General features: G+C 40.4%; 2 protein-coding genes across 2 annotated transcripts in view; both read left to right on the plus strand.

Annotated features, from left to right (window-relative positions):
- The first annotated feature begins 4,791 nt into the window (after positions 1-4,791).
- Positions 4,792-17,593, plus strand: nek8 (NIMA-related kinase 8). Its single transcript, XM_080052964.1, has 15 exons — positions 4,792-4,881; positions 6,174-6,379; positions 7,362-7,594; positions 7,716-7,847; positions 8,285-8,493; positions 8,595-8,674; positions 8,776-8,960; positions 9,253-9,400; positions 9,870-9,946; positions 10,273-10,390; positions 10,511-10,661; positions 11,303-11,466; positions 12,187-12,339; positions 13,769-13,927; positions 16,003-17,593. Exons 1-15 carry the CDS (start codon positions 4,835-4,837, stop codon positions 16,029-16,031), a joined length of 2,091 nt encoding a protein of 696 aa, XP_079909090.1. The 5' UTR covers positions 4,792-4,834; the 3' UTR covers positions 16,032-17,593.
- Positions 17,594-18,928: 1,335 nt separating this feature from the next.
- Positions 18,929-25,676, plus strand: part of traf4a (tnf receptor-associated factor 4a) — a 36,638-nt gene continuing 29,890 nt past the window's right edge. Inside the window, exon 1 of the mRNA XM_080053935.1 lies at positions 18,929-19,479. Within this exon, the coding sequence (XP_079910061.1) occupies positions 19,337-19,479 (143 nt within the window). The 5' untranslated portion in view covers positions 18,929-19,336. The remainder of the gene's footprint in view (positions 19,480-25,676) is intronic.

Consider the following 25,676-nt stretch of genomic DNA (forward strand, 5'->3'; position numbering starts at 1 on the left):
GAGGAAGATTGCAATTATCCTTGTTTGTACAAGGCCATCAATCAATTGTTTGCACTCAGCCCATTGAAACTCAGGCTGCTTGGATATTAACTTAAAAAATGTCATTATAAAGCTTGATATACTTGTTCCTATTGTATATACTCTAATTTGTTTTTAATTCATCCCATTCCTTTTTAAATGTCCAAGGTGATATTAAAAGAAAGGATGGGGAAGGTCATAGAGATATTGGCTTCAATACATGATGAGACACATACTGATTTTATTTAGGTACATTGATGACCATGCCATTGGTAAGTGCTGTTAATATAAATATAGATTTGATTGATAATATAACTCTAAACATCTTTGTTATGTTCTGATATGAGCACAACAGTATGTATAGGTCTGGTATGTTAAACAAGCAGCCGAACAGTGACGCCCTTCTTCCCTTGGCCATAACTCTTTCCATAAACACAGCGTTGCTCTCATCCCCCATAGCTGGCCTCTCCCCAGCCCGTTGGGGGGGGGGGGGGAAGGAAGTGAGCTGAGAGAAACCAATCAGCAAAGACCCCTTCACACTTATATAAACTACCACCAGAAGCAGCACCACAGCTGTGTGTGTGAAACTTGAAACCCACTCAGGAGGAGGGCAATTCTTTAAAACTAAAATATTTTCAGTTTATCTACAACTGGGCTTTTTCTGTATGTTTTTTTTTTAGCTCATTCTTATTCCTTGTGAAGTGTTCATGTTACCTTTTAAATCTATCGTGTATAGGCCATGCATGTGTGTGTCCTCTTTCCTTTGAAATTGAATATCTTTTGATCACATGCTTCCTCACATCTGTTCCACATTTACTCATTGAGTTTATGTACTAAAACAAAGAACAGATAAATAAAATAAAAAACTATATATACTGACTTAAAATGAGAAAGGACAGTATGTGTTATGGAGTTATACAACTGAAATTACTTGAGTCAAATTAACTTTGAATGAAGTCCAGCTCTTCTGCAGAAAACATCTTTGTTGCATTATGGTCGCTACATTCCCATTGTGCCTTCTCCATTTTATGAAAGCAGCCAGGCACAGTATATTTTTGGGGCACAAACATTGACAATGTACATTGTTTTAATGCTATTGACTTATACCATAACAACATGTGCTTTATATATTTACTGTTAGGGAGTAATTAGCAGTGGGATTCTTGCCAGGGACCCCTTGTGTTACATGCCTCCACTCCTCTCCTCCCCTCTTATTTCCTGTTTTCTGTCAACTCTCACCTCAACCTCTTCTTTTAGACAAATGCAAATATATCTTAAAGAAGCTTCATTAAGAGGAGTCTGCTCTCAATAAGCAGAGTTATGCATACAGGCTATAGGCTACAGTTGTATACATCACCATCAGATGGCAGCAAAACCTTATGTGAAATAAGAAGCCTCTGTGACCGACAGATTCTACTTTAACTTTTCCTGGAAACCACTTGGGGGCATCTCTCTCCAACTAACCTCCCAGAAGACCCACCAGATGTGCTGGAAAATTCCCCTTTGATTATAATAATAAAAATGCATTGCTTTTCATGTCAAGTTCCACAGCCAGCTCTCTAGTAATAATTCAAAATGAATGTAATTACAAGTTTATTGTATATGTGTCTGAGAGGGAGAGATAAAGAAAAGGCAGAAAGAAGACTGAATGTTTGAATGTTATTAACAATTTCGATAGGTGTTATGCTCCTTTAAACGTCAACCATGAAACATGAACCTTATAATTGATCTACTTGTATCCATTGAGCACAGGCTCTATGTAACAAGGCTGCGGTCAGAGAGAGAACTGAAACTCAATACAGGTTGTTTGTGCTTCCTGGTTGGTTGGGTTCACCAGGTTTATTTTGTTGTTGGTTGTGATGGCTATGAGACTGAGGCCTTTGCGCTTAGTTTTATCAGAGACAAACATATTGCCTGACAAAAAATGTCAGACATTCATGCTATAAAAGGGCCTGCTGCTGCTGTTGTTGTTGTTGCACCAAGGCCACAGCAAACACTGAAGACTGTGTCTCCCAATATCATGGGACATGTTTCAGATGAAAGTTTTTTGCCCAGTTAAGCACTGAGCCATATTGATCTTGGAGGTGATTTTCTTTTTCTCTTGGAGGCCTGTTGAGAAACTGATACTGTGGGGAACATCTAGCAGTGAATTGATTTTCAGCGAGTGCATCGTAAATAGCCCAACAAAAATAGGTTGTGTTGGTTAGTAGAAGATTTAGTTTCAGTTTGCGGCAGTAAAATGGCCCCTTTCTATTGAACATTAGGTTCTAAAAAGGAGTAATTAATGAATAGATTAATCTATTGCCATTATTATGACATACTACATTCGATACCCACTATTGAGCCTGTTTTAAGTGACATAAGTGCTATAGTGAGCATGCTTGATTATTTAAAAAATGGTTATACAGTAGAGAAAACATATAAATTATTTTTTTATACAATTGTAGGCCTATTTACCTTTCTTTAGCACTGTCTGTCTATCAGTCTAAGTGGGGTTTATTTATCAAGTACTTTTCGAAATAAACAATCACATGGAGCTTTAAACAGATAGGCCTAATTATGCTTTTGACAGTTTCATAAGGCCCTTCTCACAGGAGACATTTGTGTTGTTGTGATCATTTATACCACCTCTGCTCGTCCTGTTGTGAAATGTCACAGTGTCTTGTGTCTGATAATAGAGGTGATAGAAGGAGGTGAAAGCATTACAGTGATGAAACCAACCACCTCACCCACAGCTTCCTGTCAGGCCGTGAGATCTCCAAAGATGCATGGGTTCATACCTGGGGCTTAGCATCAGTTTCACTATCTTTCACACAGCATTCCTGGTTACTGACTGGTTCTTCTTGTGACGGATATCCTGCTGACAGAAGACAGGCCAAATATGTCACTAAGCTGGTCCGACGAGTGGCAAGGCTCCTTCAGGTGCGCCTTTGTTAAGACATTATATCCTTGTGAAATAGTTAACTATTGTTTGTTTAACCACCTACACACCAATCTTCCCCCTACCTAACTTGAATAAAAAAAAATCAAATTGCCGGGAAAAGGTTCAATTACATGAAGATCACTGTTTGTGGTGACATATCATTATTCCAGATTAATGGTAATGGTGGAGGTAGGTAGGCCTATGTACTTCAGCACATCACAGAGAAGGCTTTGTCACAGCACAAAGCTTTTATTATCCCTGTCGCAGCAGAGCCTCCTTCCTGCTTATCTCAGACAGGAGGAAGGCGCTTCATAATCACCAGGCGTCTGTGTAGGCCTATAAAAGTCCAATGCTCAAGACGCTAATCAGATCTGTCTCACTGTCTCTGTCATTGCATCACTGTCTCTGTTTCAGATATCACTTAATTTTATTTGGTTCCTGGATTTTTAGACAACACTGTAGGCCTACCTAGGCTACTGCACTTTTCCAGTATGAATAAAATCGAATTAATTCATTTTTCAACCTAAAATACTGAGGCTAATTCTCCAGCAAGTAGGCTATATGGGTTGGAAACTACCACGTCTCATCATTGTATATATAGCCTAGGGGAGAACGGGGTAATTTGTCACACGGGTTGGTTGTCACAATCGTTATATCTCGGAACCAGAAGGCGCTGTCTGTGAAATTTTGGTATGTAAATATCCAGAATTGGGATCAGAGGTCACCTACATAGTCTTCCTTGGAGTTAGACTGCTGAATTTGAGGTGAGACGACTGTTTGTGTTTTTCATGTCAAATTGAAAATATTTAGCTCCTCAGTATTTTTCTTCTAGGCTTGTACACAATGGGTTTATAACAAAACCCTTGTTACCCATACAAAGTGTGAATGGTAAACTATAGTTTAGATTGTGGTTAGCAAGCTAATTAGTTGTCAGATGGTTGTTGGCCTTGATGCTAGCAAGAAATTCAAGTTGGGGTTGGTCGTCACATTTTTTGGGGGGTTGGTTGTCACATGTTATCTCAAGGCTGCAGCCAGAAAAGGAACCCAATAACGAAATAAATTGTCAAGCTTTATCCTCACTGACACCCCAGAGAAGGAAAGAATAGAGCAGGAAAAGGCAGCTAGCATGCAAAAGAAAAAAGGGCAACAAAATCAAAACAACCCAGTGCATCCCAAACTAGACCAGCTGCCAAGGCTACAGTAAGTTATGTAGGCCTATTTGTCAACTTGACAATGCAATTAAACTTTAAAATGTAGTTCTACTTTCTTGCCTTCTTTTTAAGATTATTCCCATTAAGATAACATTGTGACAAACAACCCCATAGTGTTTGACAACCGACCCCTTGATGGGGTTGGTTGTCACAATGTGTAAGGGTGTCTTTGATGATTAATTTCTTCTTTATTACAATAAGATAGAAAAAGTGAGGTGTACACATTTCAAGCCAACACCTTAAGCTTCAATTTAATGTAGGAATGACTATTGAAAGATGTTTAGGTGATAAGCAATTCTCACTAGAGTAAAAAGTGTGCCTACTTACCCCGTTCTCCCCTACTATCTGTGGTCTGATTACAGACTTCAAATCTTACATTAAAATGTTTCTGATTATTGTGTAGGCCTATAGGCTACACATTTCCAATACCTCCATCTAACACAGTTGTAGGCTATAATACGTTTAGTCCACAGACCACTTTCTCTTTATTTTATTTTATCAGTAGGCCTACTTTAAAGCTTAAATATTAACCCATTATTTACTATCTATGATATTAACCTTACTAAAAGTAGTTTGGCATAATGGCAGGATACTTTCGCCTTCGAAAGTTTTGTCCCTTGCCCCTCCCTGTAGTCCTGGGGAAGGGGTTGCCTGGAGACGTCGGAAGCGTTTTTGAGCAGCGATGGAGAAGTACGAGAAAATCAAAGTTGTCGGACGAGGAGCTTTTGGGTAAACTCTAAGTTTTACTACACTTCTTTAGACGCCTTCTCATTCCTGTTTTTGTTTGAAAATACGTCATTGTCAGGTTCGAACTAGGAACTAGTAACAAAGTCCGTTATGCCCCTAAAAATGTATCAAATGTGCTCCGCCCTCAAAGCAAAACATGTCAAAAAGTTACATTATTATTAAAAAGGTTACTTAAAATGCATATTGGCCTACATGCTGTGTGTCTTATGTCAAAGCCTCTCTTGGTTTCATGTTAGGTTTGTGTAGCTTTTCTACTTCAAAAGTTTTTAATTTATTTATTTATTTAGACGTTTTCGCTAAGCTAGTTATAAGGCTAGTTAGGCCTATTGGATCCACATCACTTTGAATTTCAAGTGTTTAGGCCTATACTTCCTATTTGAAAGACTAAAAGCTGTTTAGTAAAGATATGGAGTTGCTAGGAAATATCTGCAATTTGAGACATGAAACTAATCGAAAACAATATGCTGCAGCTGGAATAATCCTGATCCTTGGCAGAACTATGATCATCTTATAAAGTATTTCAAACTATTTAAAAATTTAATATTCAGCAGAGTCATTCAGGTATAGTCAGGTATGTCCTGTGCAGCACAATTGTACATTTTCAAAGTGCTACTTTATTTGAGATAAGCACTGTATAACACCAGGGTTGGTATTTTTGTACTTTCTGCACAACTTAATCATTTTAAAGGGAGTTACACCATTTACTCTATACACTTCTAACATACAGTAGCTTATGAGTTTATATGACCAGATGTGACAAAAAAGTTGTTCTTTATTTTCACAAGATATTGGCTTGTCTTAACTTACAGAGAAAAAAAGTATTTGTATGTACATCTTTGATTTGCTATAAGGAAACGCACTCTGTCCCATTTCAGAGAAGAAAATCACCATGTTGGCGGGTCCTTTCACATTCTCCTTTTATAAGTGTTCCACACAACCAGCTGTGTATAGATGTGTTAGGTTATATAAAATATACTAAAGCAAAGCAACAATAATAAAGCATGATGATAGCAAGCACCCCTGTGTTATTTAAAGTGTATTCTTTGATATTGCATTGCAAATGAGAAAGCATAAGTAAAGGGCACAAGTGCTCATCAACTTGTCTATGCATCCTCTACCTCAAATCATACAAATTGCTTGTTTGCCAAAAGTAAACCTGGACTTTCAGAGCCCCAGATCTGAACTACCATACTGTAGAGCGTACATCATGCTATAGTTTTTATGGGAAAAGAAAACATACATCTAACTTTTTCTTCATTGTCCTCCCCTGTCAGTATCGTCCACCTGTGCCGCCGGCGCGGCGATGGCGCCTTTGTCATCCTGAAGGAAATCCCAGTGGAGCAGATGTCACGAGATGAACGCCTGTCCGCTCAGAACGAGTGTCAGGTCCTGAAACTGCTCAACCATCCAAACATCATAGAGTACTATGAGAACTTCCTGGAAGACAAGGCCCTCATGATAGCTATGGAGTATGCACCAGGTAAGAGGACTGTTATATCTTATTACATGACCTCCTTTTGTTCATTGTCTAACGTTTCACTTTTCCCATGGTTTAGTGCTTTAGGGCTCCATACCTTTTCTCGTTCCCTTGTCACGCCTTGGAAGGCCAAATGAGAACTTTTAGTCATCAGTATGTGTGGGGGTGTTTTGAGACTCATTGTGATCAGTTATCTATTAGTTACTTTAAAGGATATAATGTAAAAAAGTTAGATCGCCACAAACCAGAAACAGTATTTTAAACATGAACCCTTTGGTTCCCTAAACTCTGCATCCCTATGGTTTGTTACGTTGCTCAATTTGCAGTTGGAACCTCCACAGTCACTTATATGACTGATATATTAATATTTGTTTGATATAAGAAAGTGTTACAAATGTATTATGTATTGAAGTCCCATAACAACTTCACATTGTTACATTTTTCTCTTGTTGCTTTGTTTGAATGATTTGTCATTTTCGTTATTATTAACCCTAACCCCTTCCAAGTTTTTTAGTTTGGTGTGATTTACCTTCTTTTTTTCTACCTCTGAATGTAATTAAACTTAACTAAAATGGATAAAAGCTATATAAAAACCAAATTACATTTCACATGACGAAGCTGGCTTTGCTGAAATGGTTTTAAACCTTTTCCTGACATCAAAGCAAATCACTGACGGAGGGCGAAGAGTTTTGTTTAAGTTTAAGGTCTGACCTTGAGGCGGGATTTGCTCATTAGCTTGAGAATCAAAAAATAATAATTCTGAAGACACTAGATTAGACATTTTTGTATATTTCCATTTGACCTTTCTTGTCATCATTACCCAGCACAAGCCCCTGCTGTGTTCTTACAGCCTGTTAAATCCACTGCTTATTGGCTTTGATGTCATCATCTCAATGCTTTTCACTCAACCCACTTACTAGATTGAATGTTATTATAGTTGTAATGAAGAGAAATCTTCCTTTTTGTGTCTATTCTCATTATGCAGGTGGAACACTGGCTGATTACATACAGAAGCGCTGTAACTCTCTGCTGGACGAGGAGACCATCCTTCACTTCTTTGTGCAGATCTTACTTGCCCTGTATCATGTCCACAACAAACTCATCTTGCACAGAGACCTTAAGACGCAGAATATCCTCCTCGACAAGCACCAGATGATTGTCAAAATTGGTGATTTCGGCATCTCCAAAATCCTTGTCAGCAAGAGCAAAGCTTACACGGTGAGTTGATTTGCCTTTTTGCTGTGGAGCTCTAACTACTTCTGCAAAAAACATATCCTGATATGTTAAATCCTGAAAAGTGCTAGCATACATCAATGCCTCCTTTTTCTTGGCTCTGCAGGTGGTTGGAACTCCATGCTACATCTCTCCAGAGCTGTGTGAAGGGAAGCCGTATAACCAGAAGAGTGACATCTGGGCTTTGGGATGCGTGCTCTACGAGCTGGCCAGTCTGAAGAGAGCCTTCGAGGCTGCTGTATGTAAAACCTTACCCTTACAAAAATGGCTACATCCATGGCTGTCCAGGGCATCCATGTTAGTTTTTAGTTATCATCTCTCTTATTCATTTTGTAATGCTGAAAATATTTTTGTGTAAAAAGGCAATGAAACAATCGTAACAACCATCAACTTTACATTATGTACACCATGGGAGATGGATACTTAAAATATCTCAGAATATTTCAAATGCAGACTTCGGGTTATCCCATGTTGAAGTCTTGAGTGGATTTGTGGGGCTTCTAATTTGAACATAAATCTATTATTCACAAGATTTCACATACATTTTTCCTTGTACTGGAATCTGTCTTCACTACCAATTCTGTGTGAAAATATGAAAAAAAATAATGTCTTTTGGCTGGGATTTTCATACATATTCATAGTACATTTTGTGACCCTCTTTGCTTTCGCTTTCAGAATCTACCCGCCCTCGTCCTGAAGATCATGAGTGGGACGTTTGCTCCAATTTCAGACCGGTACAGCCCCGAGCTGCGACAGCTCATTCTCCACATGCTCAATCTGGATCCATCCAAACGGCCTCAACTCAATGAAATAATGGCTCTTCCCATATGCATCAGGCCCCTGCTCAACCTATACACGGATATAGGCAATGTCAAAATGCGCAGGTAGTGCCTTATTGACTCCAAATACATCTTAAAAAACATTATTTTAATTATATCTTCTTCTTTAGATATGAAAAAAATTACTGCAGGTTTTTTTCTTCCAGAATTGAGAAACCGCTGTCAACTTTGCACACTGGTTCTCAAGGTAGACCAGGAGGAAGAGTTCCTACCAACAGGTCCAGAGGTCAGGCACATAAATAGCATTATTTGACAGAACTAGCTGTACCAGACTGATCACAGTGCCTTAAGTACAAATTGTATTTGTTATTTCTTGGGCTAAAACAGATGGATCATTTGGTTTGGGATCAGGGAAGGTGCATTCCCTCCCGCTGTCCTCAGTGTACACATGGGGAAGTGGGATCTCGGCGCCTCTCCGCCTACCGATGCTCAACACTGAGGTGCTTCAAGTGGCTCTGGGCCGCACGCAGAGAATGGGGGTGACCAAGTCAGGCCGCCTGATTACATGGGAGGTATGTGTTCACTTTTATTTATTTTAGATTTTTTTTTCAAAGCTGCTTTTAGAATTCCCTGTAGGTGTGAATATTACTGGAAAAAACCTCCATATAACAACTCGCCGAAATACGATGATTGTATTGTAACAAGGCTGCTTGTGGCATATGGGTAATTAATAATAAAAGAACAGCTGGAAGGCGCTGAACATTACAGATTGATTAACATTTTTATTTACATCTGTGTCCCAGGAAAGAGTTATTTTGCACCCAATAAGACTCACGGACCAATAATCACTTGTTTTTGTCACAGTCTCCATCGGTGGGGTCTGGTGAGGCCAGTTTGCCCGGCGTGGTGGAGCAGATGCAGCCTCAGTTCATCTCACGTTTCCTAGAGGGTCAGTCTGGAGTCACCATCAAGTGGGTGTCCTGTGGAGACCTTTTTACCACCTGTATGACAGGTTGGTGGCCCGTTTTTTTTTTGCGTGTTACCAATCAGTAACTGTTTCCTGCTTTCATACACTGCACCAGATGGCTGTAAAACACTGTAGCAGCAGTGAAACAAAAAATATGAAACCATGGATAAAGTCATCTTTTTATCTTGACGTGATTAGATAGTGTGCATGCACCTGTCAAATAAAGCTCTCCATGCTTGCTTAGCAGTGTGTAGATGTGTTGTACTGTTGTGCTCTGTTACTCAGTGTGCTTTAGGAGCCTGAATTCCATCCAGCGTTGCAAAGCAGATGACACCGGATTAAAGACCCTTCCTCTCGACTCAGTTGCCTCTAGTTCATCACTTCTCACTGTAGTGAACGCAGATTAGCGTTTTCTGTTTAGGGATTAGCAGCGTTCGGTTGGTCTACATAAAAACACACCTACGCTCATCGACTAATATTGCCTTTAATCCCTTCTTTTTTTTTCAATTTGCAGACAGGGGAATTATCATGACATTTGGAAGCGGGAGCAATGGCTGTCTAGGACATGGGAACTTCAATGATGTAACACAGGTACATGTCCAACATTCACAGGGTAATATATCTGAATGTTGTACTCTTATTAAATGAACACTCGGCTGCCTGTTTATTATATACACCTACATTTCTAAAAACTAAAACTAATCCTAAATAAAACAGTGCTGCAAAAACCTGAAAATAAAGATGAATAATTGTTCACCTAGTTTGTATCAATGAGGCTAAATGTTAATTACAGTGCTTTGTGTTTCATGACACTGGGCTTCTAGTACACCCCCAACATACAGACTTTTGATCAAAATCTGTAATATTAAAATGACAGTGCTGATATTTCTCTTCTGTCTTTCTGTTTTTGTACTCAGCCCAAGATAGTTGAAGCTCTCCTTGGCTATGAGCTGGTTCAGGTGTCATGTGGTGCTTCCCACGTCGTCGCCGTGACCAATGAAAGAGAAGTATTTGCCTGGGGAAGAGGAGACAATGGTATAATAAAGGAACCAGTTGTTTTTTAATTAGTTTATCTTTTGGTGTTTGTTTGTATGTGACTGATTTATGACACACAGCTCGACTGCTATCCTTGTTTCTGTTCATCGTTTCTTAAAGGTCGCCTCGGGCTCGGCAGCCAAGACACCCACAACTCTCCGCAGCAGGTGGGTTTACCTGTGGAATTTGAGGCCCAGAGGGTGGTGTGTGGAGTTGACTGCTCCATGATAATCGGCACCCAGTACAGCATCATGGCATGTGGCAGCAACAGGTATAGTTACTCTCCAAGCCTACGGCCATTAGTCTTGACTCTAGAGCAAACATGTCATTTGCTGTTCAGCAGAAAAACACCTCACACATTAAAACGACACCAAACATAGGATTATGACATAAAGTTGTTCCTGTGCGTTGGGTGGTGACAGATTAGGCTGTGGTGTACAACCTGTTTGACTGCATTCTCCTAAAATGACAAACACTAATCTTGATTGTTAATCCCTCTCTCTCTCTCTCTCTCTCTCTCTCTATCTCTCTCTCTATCTCTCTCTCTCTCTCTCTCTCTCTCTCTCTCTCTCTCTCTCTCTCTCTCTCTCTCTCTCTCTCTCTCTCTCTCTCTCTCTCTCTCTCTCTCTCTCTCTCTCTGAGAGGTTATGGACCGGATGTAGAGCTGTGTATACACAACAGTTTAGTTAACACAACAGTGTTTATTTCTGACCAGATTAGAGACAAGATTGTTTAGATACCTACGGCTCACCAGCAACCCAAAGCTGATAAAGAACAAAGATTAGTGGAGTTTTGTTTTGATAATGACACATCTTACATTGAAGGATTGGTTTAAAGGAATAGATTAATACAGTTTTTCTCTATTTCTGTGTTATCAGGACCTTGATTTATTTGTACTTTATTTTTGGTCAGGTTTAACAAGCTCGGGCTGGATGAGATTACAGCTGGAGAGGAACCAAATCCCTTGAATCAGGTGGAAGAAGTCCACTCTTACGCTCCGATTCAATCAGCCCCACTGGACACTGAGAAGATAGTCTGCATTGACATTGGGACAGCCCATTCTGTTGCTGTTACAGGTAAAATATTGAAATTAATTTACTATCAAATCACATTTTGTAGCGGATTTTTCTTTTTGCATCCCTAAGTGATTGCCTCAGAGAAAAGTGTGCAATAAGAGAAGGCCACAGTTTCATTTAGCACTGGACAAACTAGTTTCTAGGTTCTTGCGACACTATATTACGTGAAAGGCTGCTGCTAAGGGATCACTTTTACTTTAAATTGAGTCAGTAAGGTATATAATAATAATATAGAATAATCAAACATACCCTGCAATCCAAATCACATAATTTCTTATTTCTATTATACAAACTACAGCCGATCATAAAAAATATGTAGTTAATATGCAGTAGGCATAAAATTGGGACATACTTTTTCTTATTTTTTTCATCATAACATCGCACCTTGAAATTGACTTTTGCTGAAATATCAATATGACATCATTGCTGGTTGTTTTCACACGGAGGCTCCGTCGATGTGACCTTAACTTTTAGTGTGGAAATCAGCATTCTTTTAGAAGGCAGCTAAAAAGAATGCTGATTTCCACACTAAAAGTTAAGACCTGCATAAATAAATGGGTATTTTTAAGCTTGCTGCATCTGACGACATGAATTAGGACATCCTAAATGTATTTCTACCATAATAAATAGAAGGGAAGTATGGGTATTGGAACGCAGCCATGGTCACATTTTTTGTTTTTAACTGATTACTTCACTTCAACCCACATTTTCCTCGTCCAGAAAGGGGTCAGTGTTTCACCTTCGGCAGCAACCAGCATGGCCAGATGGGATGCAGTTCCCGTCGTAGCAGCCGTGTGCCTTACCCGGTGCCTGGGCTGCAGAGCATCACCATGGCTGCCTGTGGAGACGCTTTCACCTTAGCTATCGGCTCTGGTGAGTAGAAGGACTGTGTGTGAGACCGCTGCTGGTGTTGAAGGTTAGACACTAGATTCCTTGAACTAACAAGAGTTATAAAAGGTTAGCAGCAGAAGTACGGGGAGTGTTAGGGAGACATCCATCAGGTACGGTTTGTACACACAGACCTTAAGCAGCAGTCAAAAGCTAAATGAACTTGAATTGTGTGGTCAATGTACAATGTCTACAGTCCAGAAAGCGGTTAACTGTACAGTTTCTATCAAAATTTAACTTTCTTAAACCTTATCTCAAACTGGATCAAAACTGGAGAGCCTTGCGATTTCACAAGTCACAGTTCAGTCAGATTGAAATCAGCGCGAGGCAAAGTGGGCGGCAGCGAATGTGTCTCGCCTCGTTCCCCATATGCTGTAAATCAATTCAAAAGCCAAATCCGGGCCAACTTCACCATAAGAATAGGTCTAATCAGCCAGATTAGGTGAAATAACCTGTGATGATGACGTAAAAGTCACTCCATACCAAAACAGATTTTAAAGTCATCTTGTTGGTTTATTCAAGGAAACCCTGACTTCTGAAACATAACTGTCTGCTGTTTAAAGGCATTTCATATGTGCCATGTTGTCTGGTATTTAAGCCTGGAAGACAAATAATGAGAACACACATACTGTATGTTTTAAAAAAGGAAAATGATCATTTCCAACATGCTCTTCTGAATAAAAGACAAACAATTGTCCCTCATTGTTAATCCCTAAAAAAAACATTGTTTTAGTGCTGTATAAGTAGGAGTTTTACAAGTAAACACAACAGGGTTCTTCTTAGCTCTGAGGGCATCATTGCACAGATATCTGTGGTTTAGCTGCTTTGGAAGAACAGAGGAGGATTCTGGGATACTCAGTTTCAAAGTTTCAGTCCCTGTGAGCAGCAGCCACATTACGCTATGCACAACATTAGAGTAAACTAAAACAACAAAGATGTACTGTATTTTGTAAATTGAACAAGTTTCAAGTCTCTTAGAGAATTGAAAGATTAAAGTGAATGGGTACGTGGAACATATGGTTCGGTTTGGAAAAATGGTTAGCAGTGATGTAAACTAACAGTCCAAACACAAAACACCATTAACAGATAGGTTTAACAGATATGTAGCAGTACTTGTGTGCGTGTGTGTAAGTGTGTGTTTTATTCTTAAAGCTGAGGGTAAAATGGTTAAGTGTCATATTGTGCCAGCGATTTGCTCCCTGGGGAGAAAGCCTGTCATGCCAGCCGTGATTTTCTTTGTTGAGGGAAGTCTTTGTTCAGCTTTGACTTCGTTCGGATAGAGCCATCACTGCAGGAAAGACAGAGCTGTCAGTGAGAGATTTGTGTGGATTAATGCACCCAAAGGTTTTTTTTTCGCGCTGTGGATTTTTAGAGAAAAACTGTGACTGGTTCCTTCTTCTCCTGCTTTCTACAGAAGGGGAAGTTTACACATGGGGAAAGGGGGCCCGCGGCCGCCTCGGAAGAAAAGAGGAGGATTCTGGGATTCCGAAGACGGTTCAGCTCGACGAGAGTCACCAGTTTGTGGTGACATCAGTGGCTTGCTGTCATGGCAACACTCTTCTGGCAGTGAAACGTAATATTTGGCTTATTACAGCTTTGTTAACGAACAGTGTGATGTGGTGAAATCTGAGTGAGAGACGACTAATCCGCAGATGAAAGACAAGCTAAAGTTAAGACAAGCTTCTCTTGATATCATTGACACATGCTGCTTCATTTGAGCAGACTTGATCAGAACCTTTCTTACCTGCACGCCAACAGCTTTAATTCAATACGTTTTTGCATCGGGGGCTATTGACTAAGGGTGTATTCACACATGCCGTGTTTAGTTCGGTTGAAACGAACTCAGGTGCACTTCCACCTTTGGTGCGCATCTTTCAGACATGTGTGAATACAGCAATCGCACTCGGGGGCGGACCAAACAAACGATCCGAGACCAAGCTGAAGAGGTGGTCTCGATGCGGTTCCATACGCACTCTGCTGCAGTTCGTTTGTGGTGTGAATTTGTCCGGACTCGATCCGACCCAATTGCAGGAAGCACTGTGCCTTTTCTTTTTTAATAAATCACCGTCAGCTTCACATTATGGGAAAGTGTTGCCGTTGTTGGGAAGATTAGTTGTGGTTTGACCGGGAGCCCGAGCAAATATATTACATTTGATAGACAGGACGTGTAAACATGCTGATGTGTTCAGCGATCAGATGAAGGAGAGGGGAGCGTCTCCCGCACAGTGCCAACAGGTTCACGCTGCGCATTGTATGAAGTGCGTGTTTTTATTTTGCTTCCCATGTTACGGGACCGTCAATACTATCCCCGTGTCAGTTTGGAGCAGAGCTGCGCCGAACTCACACAAAGCTGACACACGGCTATATCAGCTGTGTGTCAGCATGAGCCTATTTCCTCGCGAGCCGTGCGTCCAGCAGCAAAAATACAGTACATATTATGTTTCACATCGTAGGCTACAAGCCACATCATTGACACAGGCCTACATATTATAACCATATGAAACAACAATAATTTTATGTTTTTTTATTTTATTTATAGGCTAGATGTAGGCCTATTTATTTATTATTTTTAACCCTATATCGTATCAGTTATATATTTCGCAGTTTTCACTTCGTGCTTCCTGCTTCTCTCCACCCCAGAATGTCTGTCCAATGAATGAATGACCTCAGATCACGTGTGGTTTTGCTTCGTAATGCTGGTTCACTTGCAAAAGGGGCAATATGAAAGTGGACCACACCAAAAGAAAAAAATCTAAACTCTATTTGGTCTGGACCAAAGCAAGTGAACTAGCGGACCTTCCCAGTGTGAATACACCCTAAGACTGAAGGATCTCTTACTGAGAGGAAGAGGCAAAGCAGTTTTTACCCCTCTCTCTGAACAGTGACTGCAGAGTCTAATGAAAACTGTGAAGGTGGGATTAAATTGTCCCTCTACACTCCAAATTGAAAATAGTTGCAGATTATGAGAAGATTAAACTGCATCACATTTCAATAAGTAAAATAGATGTTGGTAATGCTTTCTACAAGTTACGTGGCTGCTGTTCAAATGTTTCTTTGACCCGCGCCATGTGACGAGTGCAACAGGGCCAAAAAAGAACACAATTTAAACTCAGTAAAATAGTTTGCTTCTCTTCTTTATTTATTGTGCCCCTTTCTTATCTGTATTGAAGTCTTATTTAACCCCAACTAACACACCAACACAATCATAGTTGAGTGTTGAGGCTGTTTGAGTAGAACCTGACAAGCCTCTATTGAAATTAATTTAACCAGAAGCCGCTATCGGCCTCATTATTATCAAATTGATTTATTGGTTACAACAAGAGAGGCCATGTGCTGACGTGTGGTGCTGCAACGATCGTGTTCATAATGGATTAATATGCTGATTATTTCATAAATTAACTGGTGAATTGTTTTCTGTAACAAATCTCAGGTATTTGTGAAAAATCACCATTATCTTTTTCCAGACACCAGGATTATCCGTCCATAAACCAAAGATATTCAGTAAACCATCAGTTATATGGAAGAGAAGCAACATTTTCTTTTTTCATGAACAATATTTACAAAATAAGTTTCCTGCCTATCAACTTATTGATGTATGGACTGGTAATAAACTGACGTTCTTTTGATCCTGTCTTCCTCTTGTTCCAGCTTTGCTTGAGGAACCCGTCCCGAGATGATTTTGTCCTAGAAATGAACCCACTCACTCAGCGTTTTCTGATGAAGCCCGGCGGTGGCCTGAGGTGACACAACTGCTTCCTCTGAATGACTCTTCCCAGAGGCCGGTCTGTGCTGCAGTTGAAAGATTCCCATTCATACTGCAGCTGCACCTTCACTTCTTCGCTCGCTCTTCCCTCTCTTGTGTAGTTTTTTTTCTTCTCTAGGAATGAATGTTTGTTTCATTCGGTCGGTTTGATATCGCGAGGCAGAGCACAAGAAAAGGTCAAACCCTGTGTGTTGCTACTGTGTTTCTCAAAACAGGTGAGTTCGGGTAATGTGGCGACGCAACGCTTACACTGGAGCGGGATTACAGGAAGTCATTAGGCAGCTTTCATGTGGGGAGCTATTGTCCTGTCTCTCACGTGCAGCGTTAGCATGATAGAGGCCAGTAAAAGTCAAACTGGTTTCAGCTCCCTTAAGCCACCGCTGAATGAGATGGATGTAAGCCACTTGAGTGTTTAGTCACTTGTCAGTTGAGTGAACCAAAACACATTCTTTTTGCCGCACATCGTCACTGCTCACATTGTGCTTTATTGGATTAGTCCCCCAATACATTTGTAACTCAACAGCAGCATTCAAACCAGATAACGATGTGTTGTTCAGGGTTCAACTGAACAACGTCTTAAGGACTAAATGACTGTGTCCCAAATCCCCACCTTGTTCAGTCATTACCCCCTTTATAATAGACAGTCGGTAGTTTACTCAATAGTGAGCAGTAAATCAAGATTATAGACACATGTAAATTGTCTACATGTTGCTTCATCATCATGTGACAAATTGCATTATGGGATGTACCGTCCATGGACACTATTATAGGACTCTATGAATACACTATATAAAACGTATATTTCACACTTCGACACTTTGGACTCTCACAAATGGTTGAGAGTAAATAAAGTGCACTATTTCATAGTAACATAGATTTGATGATTTTAGTGACAGCCTTAGTTTTTATGCACGGCAATCACTGAAATGTATATAATATTTTAAATTAGATGATTTATACTGTATATTGTGTAAATGTAATATGTAATGTAATAATGTAATGTATATACTATATAATGTCATGTAAAGTCATAGGATGACTCAAGACTAAGCTGAAGAAGAACTCAGATATTTTACTGAAGTAAAAGTAGCAAAGCCCAAGTGGAGAGATACACTGTTATAAGTCAAAGTCCAGCTTTCAACATTTTAAACAAGCAAAAGTAGATGAGTATAAGCATCAAGTACTGTTAGTGCACTAATTGTGCAGAAAAGCCTTTTTTATAGCCATACATAGGCCTATATCATATTAATTAATCAATACATATTTTGCATTGATAATCTAAACCTTCAAAGTCACTAAAGCTGTCAAATAATTGCAGTGTAAGTAAAGTGGGAATATTTACCTCTGAAATGTAGTGGAGTAGAAGTACAGAGTGCCTTATAACGGAAATACTGCACTTAGATACAGTGTGTTAGTAAATGTGCCTATGAGGCAAACTTGTGTTTTTTTATTGATTGTTGAATGCATTTTTATATTAACATTTTCTTGAATGTTGTCATCACCAGTTGCCATGAACATTTCTAAATGTATAGCTTTTATTTCTACGATTTAAATAAAAAAAAAAACATTTGCCAAAGGAAAATTTGAACAGCATCAAACTTTGCAACTGGCTGTGATCAATCTGATTTTATATGACTTGATGGTTTCACAGTGGACTGTAGGATGTACAGTACATGGACACATGCGGTGCTGGATATTTAGGTTAAATCCTTCAGAGGACATGATTCATCTAGTTGTTGGAAATAAAACTTCTTCATCATGACTTGCAACTAATGCAAGTTATACATCAGCAGCTTAAAATGAATTACTAACCTACAGTTTAGTGCTGGAAGTCTCAGCGTCAGTCTGATTACATTTTGCTTTATTTTCCCTCAACAGTTCCTCGATTACTCCCACATTAATCACAACATGAATCTGTTTTTGTAACTTATTACAATCCTGTTATAGGCCAACTGTACATTAATATACATTCATTTTTCATTAAGATTCTAATAAGAAACAACCTATTTTTCAAAATATTATTATCTCATATTGGACAGTAGTAACTCCTCATTAAAGATGTGTTCACACCTTTTTTGGGAACATGGCTCGTTTACCATTGTTGTCCTGTGTGATGATGTAATGGTGATGTAATCCGGTGGCAATCACAGCAGGTGAAAGCTGATCCAAATATGTGGGCGTATAGGCTATGAGATTTAAATAACAGGCAGTTTGATCGTTTTTTGACTGTTTTATGACAATATGAGTCAGGTTCAGTTTTTCATCATGTATTGAAGCAACATCTTACAATAAAATACAGAAATAAAAATACTAGCCTACATTTATTTATTGTGTTCTCCTGCTCCACCAGCAGAGGGCATCTGTCACCTCTGGCTGAACTGCAGGCTTCTGTATTTAGGACGTTCTATTTCATTTATTTTTTATACATGTACTTCACTTTCACCTTTATAACAAACCCCTCTTCACCTCTGAGTTTACTATGTAAGACTACATATGATTAATATTTTGAAAGACATGAATTGTGTGTTTTAGTTGATTAGGGTTTTGTAGGCCTATCTGACAAAGAGATATTCAATATTAAACATGTGCACGGACAACAAAAAATTAAATAAAATGCATTTCGTGAGAGGCCCAGACACAAACCCAGTTGCAGATCCATACAGAGAGATTAGAGGGATAAAATGGTGTGAACAGAGCGTTTCGGCTTCTTGACTCCTCCTGTCTGGAGGAAGGAGGCGGTACTCTGTGCACCTAAACAGACGGAGGGGTTATGCATTGTGCTCAGTGTGTCAGTGCTGCATCGACCGAGGAGAGGGCCACACACACGCGCACAGACGGCCACATTAACCCTGAGCTGTAAACCTGCGCGCCGCACACACACATACAGAGAGACAGAGGGCTTTCAAGACCAATCTGTGATCGTCTCTGCTGCAGCGTTTTTCCTGGACTCAATTGTCGCTCTTTTGTTTTGCCATCAGTCTCCGGGGCTGCAGGCAGGAGTAAAGCTCGGGGAGGGACTAGCCTCCAATTTAAAACCCGATCGGTCGGTGGCGGAAGAAGAACGGACGTGCTATGATATGAACCCCTCATCGGCTTAAAACGGCAGTGCAGCTAAATAGCCCCGCTTTGGAGGGGGCGAAATCAAGGAGGACATTGATCCCCCGTTTTCTGAAAAACCTGCAGCTGAAGGCCGAGAAAATCCCCACGGAACCTGTAGCGATGCCCGGGTTTGATTACAAGTTTCTGGAAAAGCCAAAGAGACGCTTCCAGTGTCCGCTCTGCAGCAAGGCGATGCGCGAGCCCGTCCAAGTGTCCACCTGTGGACATCGGTTCTGTGACACCTGTCTGCAAGAATTCCTAAGGTAGGCCTACGGTGTGTGTTTGTTTGTCCAGAAAAGAGAAAGGGTAAGAAAAAAAATTACAGCGAGCCACCTCTTTGCAGGCGATACCGGAGACTATACAGTCTACAGTGCAGCCTTGTCTAGTTTCGGTCGAGCGTCAGTAAATAAAGGCTGTGTGTGTATGTAGGTGTGTCCTCTTCACCTTTGCTCAGGAGGTTTTTTTTTTTTTGGACATCAATGTTTTGTCTATTCCAGCAGCGCGCAATGGCTGACAGTGCACGCGGCCTGGTAAACAGCGCCTGGTCGGTCTCCCCTTCCCCTTGGGTGTGCAGGTGTTATGTCTCCTCTCCACATATATGCAAATGATCCGATGCATTTCACGATCTAGCCATGTGTCAGCGTGAAAACATGACTGATGATGATCCACTTCATTGTTTGTTTGTTTTGGCGGTGGGATCTATCACTCAGGTAGCCTAGTATTTTAGGACAGGTGGAGGATGTTGTCATTGTTCTGATTCTGACATAGGAGTTTTTTTTATAGAGGCCTTTATCTGGACTCCTTCCTATGATTCAAACAAACAACAAACGAGGATTTCAGTGATGCAAATTATTATGCTTTTGTATTATTCGTCCCCTTTGAACTGGTGTTGTGGTGGTGTTGGTGTCTTGCAGAGGGCCTCTATACCTCCATCCACATCCTGTCTGTGTTTGTGCCCCGGGGTGGCTTGAGTCTGCGTGGGTTTGGGATGATGAGGATGTGTGTGTGTGCTGTGTCTGTCATCCCCCTATGCCCCCCCCCCATCCCTCCTAATCTGCTGGACATCGAGGTCTGTGTGAAGTCTTGTAGAAAGAGAGCCTTTGTCTTGTCTTTAGGGAGACGTCACTGTCCTTACACACAGTCACACACTAAAAGAAGACTTAACACAGACAACCACTTCATGAACTGCTTTGCCAGGCTGATACACTGTGAGTGTCAGCATGTCATTAAGTGAACTATTGTTAACTGGAGTAGACAGAGCGGCTGTAGAGTCATTTCTCTGTGTTTGTGAGGAGCCAATCACAACCTTCTTCATGTCCACAGGGAGCGGGATATCCTGTATATGGACAAAAGGTGAAAAGTGGCTTCAGTATATAAATATATTCAGTTTACACTGATTTTAAAAAGTCACATTGGAAACGTTGTAACCAGAAAAATGTCAGCAATGAAGCAAATGGTCAGCCTATTTGGTTATCAAAGAAGTTGCAGTTGTATGTCGATCAATTGCTTGACTAATTGTTTCATCCCTGTTACAAACTATGATGATGATTTATGGGGGTTCATTTTCAATGGAAAGCTCTCAAAGTAGGCCAATAGTTGAGCGAAATCACAGAAAGAAAGGCAACTATTTTCATGATTCGTGTGATTTATTTTTTCAAGCACAAATGACCCCAATATAGTTCAGTCTCTCATATGTAAATATTGCATGCCCCTTTCTGTTTTATATCCTAAACTGAAACTGAATATCAATTAAACTGTGATGGCCATTTTTTCAATATTCAATAATCGGAAGATAAATCGATATGAAAATAATGATCACTTGTAGAGAGATGCTTAATTTAAACGTGTTCAAGTCAAGTAAAGCCTATTTAATAAGTAATCCTGATTTCTTAACTGGAGTAATTAGTGATTTGTGGTTTTTGCTGTCGACTATGAAGGCAATGAAGACGATTACGTTGATTTTGTTAATTTGTGAACTTATTTCGTATATCATTGATTGGAAAATGCACAGTCAATACTCTGGATCCAGTTTATGGTACCTTGGTAAGCTGATGCAGGCCAGGCATAGCTATTATTGAGTCATGTCTAGCTGATATGGAAGAGCAGCTTGTGTTGTCCATCTGTGAATCACATCAGATCTTAAGTGATGTGTTGGAAGAGATAAACATTGGAAGACTAAACAGAAACTAGCATTTAAATTGTTAAAGACAGATTTGCAGCCCATACCAACATTGTGCTTTCTGCGCGTGCCTAATTTCCAGTGAGACATAAGCTCAATATGTAGTTTCATGTCGGCTACAAAATTGGTCTGCAACCAGCGCAGAAAAAGATCTTAGAACATCTTCACTTTCACTTGATGAAACTTGAAGACGCCATGAGGGGAAAACGAACAAGCCAATAACAACAATCTGAAAAACAACACTTGTTATCGGGAAAGACGAAATATCGTAACTAATCGTAATATATCAACTTTTTATGCTTTTAGGCAAAACCTCTCGTGTGTCAGAAACGGTCCCCATATTTGACAGGATCTCTAGTGTCAGATATGGGGGTGGAGAGATGTGTGGATGCTCTGCTCTGAATACATAAACAGCGCTGTTGTGAGTTCCTAGCCCTCACCCTGAGTCATCCTCTGGTTCACTAAACAGCAGCAAATGTACTCTAGTTGAAAAGCAGAAACTCTGATGAACAAAGAGAGCGAGGGAGGAACAGTGTTTGCCGCTGATCAATGAGTTTGGCCCCGGCACTTTGTCTGCCTCGTCCTGCCCGCCTCAATCAACGTCCTCCACTTTACACACTTTCTTTTCTTTTTTTTTTTGTAACTCCCACAGACTGACTGATAACAAAAAGTTTCCCAACTTCTGAAAGTTTTTGATGAGCAATTTCTTGTGTCTCTTTTGTTTTGTCTAGATGTGAATTGCAGATATGATTATGATTCCTCCCTGTCTGGCCCGCATGAGCTAAAGAACAACTGCACAGATCTGCAAGAAGTACAAAGGGAACAATTTATAATATATATATGATAAATAAGAACAACTCCTGAGTTGCCAGCTTGTAAAAACAGTCTTTTGGCAGGTGAGGTCGTTTGTCTACTTATTTCTAGAAAACAGCTGCAGTTACAACTGATTACAACTCTTAATGACGTATTAACATGTATAACTGCAGAATTTATTAATTAAACTCTTTATTAATGACTAAACTTTTTTTTAAATTAAAGGAAGAACTTAATAAGCCTTTGACATTTTTCCCAACCTGGCAACCCAAACATTGTTCTTATAATGGCTTATAACTTATCTGGAAAGTATAAGTAAAATATGTATTAGCCCCTTATAAGGCAATTACTATACAGTTACAGCTTGTAAACCTTTCATGCAGGCAGCCTTGTTAAAACATATCTCATTATCGCATCAGATTGTGGTGCTTAGACGTCCAAACAAGATTTTGCTGATAATCAAAACATTTTTGTTTGTAAAGGGTCACATTGTCTCCCGTGAAATCTAAACTCAATTCAGCGGCTGCTTTCAATAAGAGTTTCTGTTCGAATTCTCAGGTGGAATAAAGCCTAAATCAACACTTATATCAACAGCAGACATTTCAACAGACAAGGCGACTGGCCGCACACTCACCTCTTTAATGAACAAAGTGTGCCAGTTGAGGCGCACGCCTCTTTTGTGGGGAGGGTTGAAGTTTATTGAGGCTGACAGACAGTAGTTAGCTAATGCCTCGCCCATTGTGCAATTAGGTTGATCCCTTTTCTGTAATTATCGAAGGCCGCAGATCTGTTGCAACAAGCCACCGGAGAAATGCTGATGTATTTCATTGATTCAGTGTGAATCACCCTTTCTCGAAGAGAAGTCGTCACTTAATGAACTTTCCTTCACTCTCACTCCCTGTGTAGTATTCATAAGCAGTATATCAACATTAAATACATATAACATACAATGATGTAGTTAAGCAGATGTGTTTATGTATTTGTAAACAACCACTACATGGGTATAGGTAAGACATTACGTTTTATTCATCAAATATATAGTTATACATATGAATGACCCCTAAGAAAGGTTGTAATGTTATAAAATAAGTATTTTCACTGTATATCTTACTGTAGATGTAAGCTGAAATAAGGACATCATAGCTTAATAGGAATTAGTACATTATTGAACTCATATCAGCTTACAACTACACCATAATGTGTTTTAAACTATTCATACATGTCTATATACTGCTTATAAGTGCTAAATAGTTTAAAGTTATTAATCCTGTATTTTTACTTCAAAGGGTGTCGAAACAAAGTGGCACCATTGGGGACACACATGAGTTGTTCTTACTTGGCCGTGTATTTGGGCTGAAACGAAGCAGTGTGTTCCCCCCTTCTGTGTGTCCGCATGTGATGCTAATGGGCTGTGTTTCCGCCCAGAGAGGAATGTGTAAATACTCTGCAGCAAAAAAACAGCAGTCCTGGAGGCTGCCCCAGCTCCCAGGGAGAGTCATGTGGTTAAGGCGCCCCGGTCCTGCAGCCCTTAACGCTCCCTAGCAATCAAACATGAGTCACATGCTTCAACAATCTGCTGTGTGCTGACCGGGCCAGGCCTTTGTTTTACCAACACGGCCTCTTTAATAAAGTATAATCAACACTTAATGGTAGGGGTTCTTATGGCCATGCCACACATGCCAGGCTTCATGGCTCATCAGCCCTGGGTCATGGTTCTGCTCAGACAGAGTCTTGCCATGCTTTGGGACTGCGGTGTCTCTGTGTGGAATGATGCAGGGTTGTGTTACGGTCCTGACAGCGGTGTAATTGGTTTGTTCAGGTCAGAAACTTCTTTCTACAGGCCTCCACACAGTCATGTAGCGCTGCAACTGACTGCTGACTTACTTAAGAGTTGAGTGGAATTTCAAAGTGGACTAATAGGAGAATTGTTCACGGCTGGATTATTCACTTTCCAGAAGCCAGGGGAGTGTTTGTTTGGGAATGGACTGTGATTCATTGTTACTTTGACACATGCGCCGGGTGTTGTGCAATGTTTTCTCCCCTCATTGATGTAGGTGATACTCACTTTTCCTGACGCGCTCTCCCACACTCTTATTGTGCGATTGCCCTGACGCACAATCAGCATTTTTCAGTACCACAGCCCGAAGCATCTGTCCTCTTTTACCCTTCTTCCACCAGCAACTGTCTTGTGTGATTTGTATGTGTGGGTGGGGTTTAGTGAATACAAATCTACATTATTTTCAACATTACATTATTACTATACAAGTCACCTTTAATCCAGACAAAAAACAAAGTATACTAACGACCATTTGCAGAAGTCACTGCTCTCCAACACATAACCCTTCTGTAAAATAACAACTTGACATTTCGATTTTTGCATTAAACTAATGAGATACTTCAATATCATTGTGACATTATGGCTGTAGCTTATTTACTGGACACAGAGTGATATCTTACTGTCTAACTCTTCGCAAAAAGGCTCATTACCTAATTCCCAAACTATTCCTTTACTTCCTGCTGGGAAAATCTTTCACAACTTTGCACCCTAAAGTTGATCAATGTCTGATAACTGACTACAAAGGTTAAGAAAGACGTGATTTAAAATCAAACGCCAGATTGGAAAATGCGTTTGGCTCTGTCAACATGTGCTAATCTGGGTTATTTATCTGCTTAAAACCCATGATGAATCCACTTCAGTCCATTGTGCATACTGAGGGATGTATAGAGAGGCACTTTGGCCGCGGTGACAGGGCGTTTCTTAAAGGGCCTAAATGGAGCAGTGTTGCATTGATGCCCAATGTTGTGTGTGTAAGTCTGCCACTTGGGCAGCTGGGGCTTTGTGTCTCAGTGGGTATCTGTATCTGAATGGGAGGGATGCCATGGATGGCTGATGAATGACGTGTGTGTGTGTTCATTACCATCTCTGTCTCTGAGTCCCATCACAGAGGCATTCACAGTCCCCCCGCAGGTGTCAGGAGGCTGCACAGGCATCCTGGGTCCAGATCCGGAGAGTTTTGGGGGGGGGAACACACACATACTATCCGTCCCATCCTTCTCTGACGACAACGGTGGTCAGTGAACTGCACACAGAGAGGGGTTGTGTTCGGCTGAGTGAAAGCCCTCGGGCCTCCGCTCTACATTTTGGTTCTCTGTGAAGGCCTCTCAGAGCTGTGCACTGAGGCTGCTGTCAGTCCATGTACTTGGGATGACAGAGCTGGAAACAGCCCAGTACATTTTAAACACATCAATGCACGGAAGGAGACGCTCGCTCGCAGAAGAAACGAGACACGTGCGGGGGGGAAAAAAGAAATACAGCGAGATTTGTCTGGGGGGGGTGGGGGAGAAATACAGTCAGTAATTCTATAAGCGTGAGTCTATAAATGGCTGAAATGTACCTACACTCCCATGATGTGCAGGGCCTGGAAGTCAAGATAGGATGAGTAAAAAGGTGCCACCCGCTCTTTCCTC

The sequence above is a fragment of the Ammodytes marinus genome (assembly GCF_949987685.1).
Source record: "Ammodytes marinus genome assembly, chromosome: 3".
NCBI classification, from domain to species: Eukaryota; Metazoa; Chordata; class Actinopteri; order Uranoscopiformes; family Ammodytidae; genus Ammodytes; species Ammodytes marinus.

Excerpts from the sequence above, each read along its gene's own strand:
- nek8 (XM_080052964.1), top strand. The coding sequence starts at position 4,835 with ATGGAGAAGTACGAGAAAATCAAAGTTGTCGGACGAGGAGCTTTTGG. Across the intron at positions 9,401-9,869 it reads TTTTACCACCTGTATGACAG|ACAGGGGAATTATCATGACA; the intron begins GTTGGTGGCCCG and ends TTCAATTTGCAG. Across the intron at positions 11,467-12,186 it reads CCATTCTGTTGCTGTTACAG|AAAGGGGTCAGTGTTTCACC; the intron begins GTAAAATATTGA and ends TTCCTCGTCCAG.